Source organism: Silurus aristotelis (genome assembly GCF_946808225.1).
Source record: "Silurus aristotelis genome assembly, chromosome: 18".
NCBI classification, from domain to species: domain Eukaryota; kingdom Metazoa; phylum Chordata; class Actinopteri; order Siluriformes; family Siluridae; genus Silurus; species Silurus aristotelis.
Window position 1 is genome coordinate 162,501 of NC_139591.1, and position 5,000 is coordinate 167,500.

At 41.4% G+C, this 5,000-nt stretch overlaps 1 protein-coding gene across 1 annotated transcript in view; it reads right to left on the reverse strand.

Moving 5' to 3' along the window:
- Positions 1 to 2,934: 2,934 nt before the first annotated feature.
- The window catches only part of LOC310741527 (solute carrier family 35 member F4), a 5,239-nt gene continuing 3,173 nt past the window's right edge, over positions 2,935 to 5,000 (reverse strand). The window contains exons 3-7 of the mRNA XM_083569437.1: positions 4,187 to 4,406; positions 3,926 to 4,051; positions 3,587 to 3,779; positions 3,284 to 3,373; positions 2,935 to 3,117 (exon numbers count right to left, since the gene is read on the reverse strand). Coding sequence (XP_083425563.1) covers positions 2,951 to 3,117; positions 3,284 to 3,373; positions 3,587 to 3,779; positions 3,926 to 4,051; positions 4,187 to 4,406 — 796 coding nt within the window. The 3' untranslated portion in view covers positions 2,935 to 2,950. The remainder of the gene's footprint in view (positions 3,118 to 3,283; positions 3,374 to 3,586; positions 3,780 to 3,925; positions 4,052 to 4,186; positions 4,407 to 5,000) is intronic.

Genomic DNA, 5,000 nt, shown 5'->3' on the forward strand with positions numbered 1-5,000 from the left:
CCTTATTGGCATGTTCCCCTGGTTGCATAACAAGTCAACTTCCTGTGTCATAAATTAAAATAATTTTTCTGTTTTGGTTTCCCTTTTATTTTCTTTTTCATGCAACCATGGAGAAACAGACAAATGACTTGCTTTTTTATTACAAAAACGAATAATAACAGTTCAGTTTTTAAATTCTCTTTTTAAAATTAAAATAGAATGAACAGAATAAACACAGACCACAGATCCCCAACACGTCTACATACACCAACTTTACCTATAGCTCCAATCATTTATATACATACATATACAGCTGCACAGTGTCTATGGGAGTCACGTGATAAAGGAAAGAACAACTCGGACTAGAAGAGTCGAGTGATGAACTACTCAGTTCTGTTTCCTGTACATAACCTACAGAGATTTTGTGATGCTTTGCTCACGCGCTTTCAGAGGAAATGAATGAATAACTCTTTGAGACGACTCGTTCTTCTGAGTCACATTAAAAACCACTGTTATATTTTGTGTGTGTGTGTGTGTGTGTGTGTGTGTGTTATTCACTACTACAGCCGCATTTCATCTTTAATATAAAAACCCCAGTGATTTTAGATAAAAGTGACAAAATAATTACTTGTGACAGATTTTATTTGTGATTCAGAGGCTGAACAGTGAAATGAATCATAAACAACAAGAACATTTTTAACTCAATAATATTTATCATACACTTTTATTTCTACATCACAGTACAGATGAAAAGGAGATATGATTTAGAGTGTGTTGGTGTGTGTTAGTGTGGGTTGGTGTGTGTTGGTGTGTGTTAGTGTGTGTTAAGTGTGTGTTGTCTGAACAGTGGAGCCCCTGTCTATCTTTAAGCGACAGGTGAAGACTTTCCACTTTCTGAAACACTTACAGTTTTTAACCAATTGCTTACACAGAAAATCTTTTCATGTCACACGATTTTTGAAACCTCTCACTCAAAGTGCAAAACTACATGCCAAATCTTCAAAACCATAAGCTTTTTCTCAGCCTTTAGACTCAGTTTTCAACTGCATAAAACACTTTTTTCAAAACACTACACACAATTCTCTACCTAAAACACAAAGATCTATCAGGAAGTAACTTGCTTTCCTTTTCCAAACACAACCAATCAAAATGCTACACTTAGTCACCAGGTCACACACACATCTGCAAACACTAATTGCTTAATTGATCACTAACCAAACACTGCTTTACTTTACAGTAGTGTAGATAGTTTTATAAATAGGTCAAATATCAGATTACCTGTTTTGAACAGTGGATGCTAACAATGAACAGAGAGCAAGAGGAGGAGGAAGGGGAAGAGTAAGAGGAAGAAGAGGACGAGGGCAAATAAGAGAAGGAAGGAGAGCCATCTCTGATGAGATTAGGGACACCTTTGTTGATCATGTAATCAACCATGGTTTGACCGAGAGAGAGACTGAACTGAGAGTTCAGACCAACTTGAATCAATTTACAGTGGTGTCCATAATTTGAACCTTCAGACATGAGAACAGGTTTGCCATTTTATGACCATTTTAGCATTACACACTGTAAAATACGTCTGACTGCAAAGTATTGCATAAACATTTGTAACTCTGAGTCATCTATTTACTACACTGAGTGGAAAGGCTAGGACATCATCGAGGACAAGGACAAGGACGAGGACACTTGTTTACAGATGTACAAGAGACCTCAATTATAAATATGGTTTTGGCCAACAATGCAATTAGGATTCGAGAGATAAGAGAGCATATCTTGAGTAATGACACCATATTCAACAACATCAATGCTGTAAGCCTGTCGACCATAAAAACGCATCCTCCAACGGCACCACAAAACTGTGAAAAACTGTAAAATAAGACTTTTCATGTTTGCTTTATTGAAAAAGAAAAAGAAACCTCAACACAGTTATAGTCTGATTTATATTAAGTGTGTAATCCAGTGTACAGTGTAGATTTATTCATTGCTGAAGACTTTTGTACGTCGCTCTGGACACGGGCGTCTGCTAAATACTGCAAATGTAAATGTTAGGTGTGTTAGTGTGTGTTAGTGTGTGTTAGGTGTGGTAGGTGTGTGTTAGGTGTGGTAGGTGTGTGTTAGGTGTGTGTTAGTGTGTGTTAGGTGTGTGTTAAGTGTGTTAGGTGTGTGTTAGTGTGTGTTAGTGTGTGTTAGTGTGTGTTAGGTGTGTGTTAGTGTGTGTTAGTGTGTGTTAGGTGTGTGTTAGGTGTGTGTTAAGTGTGGTAGGGTGTGTTAAGTGTGGTAGGTGAGTTAAATGTGTGTTAGTGTGTGTTAAGTGTGTTAGTGTGTGTTAGGTGTGTGTTAGTGTGTGTTAGGTGTGTGTTAGTGTGTGTTAGGTGTGTGTTAAGTGTGTTAAATGTGTGTTAGTGTGTGTTAAGTGTGTTAGGTGTGTGTTAGTGTGTGTTGTGGTAGGTGTGTTAAATGTGTGTTAAGTGTGTTAGTGTGTGTTAAGTGTGGTAGGTGTGTTAGTGTGTGTTAAGTGTGGTAGGTGTGTTAGTGCGTGTTAGTGTGTGTTAAGTGTGTTAGTGTGTGTTAGTGTGTGTTAAGTGTGTTAAGTGTGTTAGGTGTGTGTTAGTGTGTGTTAGGTGTGTGTTAGGTGTGTGTTAAGTGTGTTAAGTGTGGTAGGTGAGTTAAATGTGTGTTAGTGTGTGTTAAGTGTGTTAGTGTGTGTTAGGTGTGTGTTAGTGTGTGTTAGGTGTGTGTTAAGTGTGTTAAATGTGTGTTAGTGTGTGTTAAGTGTGTTAGGTGTGTGTTAGTGTGTGTTGTGGTAGGTGTGTTAAATGTGTGTTAAGTGTGTTAGTGTGTGTTAAGTGTGGTAGGTGTGTTAGTGTGTGTTAAGTGTGGTAGGTGTGTTAGTGCGTGTTAGTGTGTGTTAAGTGTGTTAAGTGTGTTAGTGTGTGTTAGTGTGTGTTAAGTGTGTTAGGTATGTTAGTGTGTGTTAGGTGTTGATTGTTGTTTGACTCCACACTGAACTGATAGACTGCAGTAATTTCTCGTCCCAGTCTTCAGGAAACAGCAGCAACACAAATGCAGCCGAGATCAAAACGAACGCCATCAACCGCATGTCACTGAGGGGCGGAGCCTCCAACAGCCACACATCCACCGCTGTGTATAGACACACACACACACACACACACACACACACACACACACACACACACACACACACACACACACAGCGAGAGATTAATTCTGAAATAACATACATCAGTATTTAGATGTGTCTCAGTTCCATGTGGTCATGTGACTGTGGACTGCAGTGAGTGTGAACCTGCGCTGGCTGGAACTGTGAGCAGGATCCCGAGTGAGATGAGCTCAGGGTAAGTGCACACTCCTCCCATGTTCACTAGCACATTAAACACTGCAACACAAACACACACACACACACATACAGACACACACACACACACACACACACACACACACACACACACACACACACACACACACACACACACACACACACAGAGTTACAGAATGCATGTGACATTATTGCAGGAGCACACTACTGGTCAGTGTAGTGTTCCTCTGCAGTGCACTGTGTGTGTGTGTGTGTGTGTGTGTGTGTGTATACCGAGCAGCAGTGAGGCTGTGGTGCAGAGTGTGTTCCAGGGCATGAGCTGAGATGGTGGCCAGAACTCCACGTGTGTAACGTACAGCAGCACACACACCCATGAGTGTAACACAAGTGCACATAGACCCACACAACACAACACAACACTCGCTGGGGCAGGATCAAGTGTCCCTACACGCTTCCTGTACAACACCTGAAAAATGATACACAGCCCAGACACGCACTGTTACTAAAACACAACCATAAACAAACACACATATATACTGCACAGTGTCAACCTATATCTATATCTACATCTATAACACACACACACACACACACACACACACACACACACACATTATAGAGCGCAGAGCAGGAGGCTGATCCGACCCCCAGAGCCACTCCGGTGATAGAGTCACTGTAGAATCCGTCAGAGTACGCTAACATCACGATTCCTGTTATAGAGAGGATCACTGCTACCACCTGAGTGGGAGGGGCAAGAGAAGACGGGGGAGGGGGGGTGGGGGGGTTGAGAGTGGTTTAGCTGTTCTGAATTCATAGTGTATGTATCAACATGTGTGTGAGTGTGTGTGTGTGAGTGTGTGTGTGTTAGATGACCCTGACTCCCAGGAAGCGCTCCTTAAGGCAGATCCAGCTGAGCAGGAAGGTGAAGGCGGAGTTACAGCACATCACAGAGCTGCAGTCTGTCACTGAGATGGTGCTGAGAGCACGCAGGTACAGGAACCCCGACACACACCACAACAATGAGAACGGAGCAGAGAACCTCAACATCATTCTCACTGTCACCTCACCATCACCCAGGAACCTTACACACCTCCTACACACACAAATACACACACACATATACACACACATACAAACAAATATACACATATACCACACACATATACACATGCATACACCCACACATACACATACACACACGCCCATACACACACACACACACACACACACACACACACACACACACACAGACATACACAGGCACATACATACATAAACATATAAACACACACACACACACATACATACATACATACATACATACATACACATATACACACACATAGAAGAGCATATATGCACCCACACATACACACATGAACATAAATAAACATATATAAACACAAACACGCATATAGATACATACACATAAACACACACACACATGCACACACACATGCACAAACACATATACATGCACACACATACATACACACACACACGCACACACACACACACACACACACACACACACACACGCACACACACACACACACACACACAGACAGACATACACAGGCACATACATACATAAACATATAAACACACACACACACACACATACATACATACATACATACACATATACACACACATAGAAGAGCATATATGCACCCACACATACACA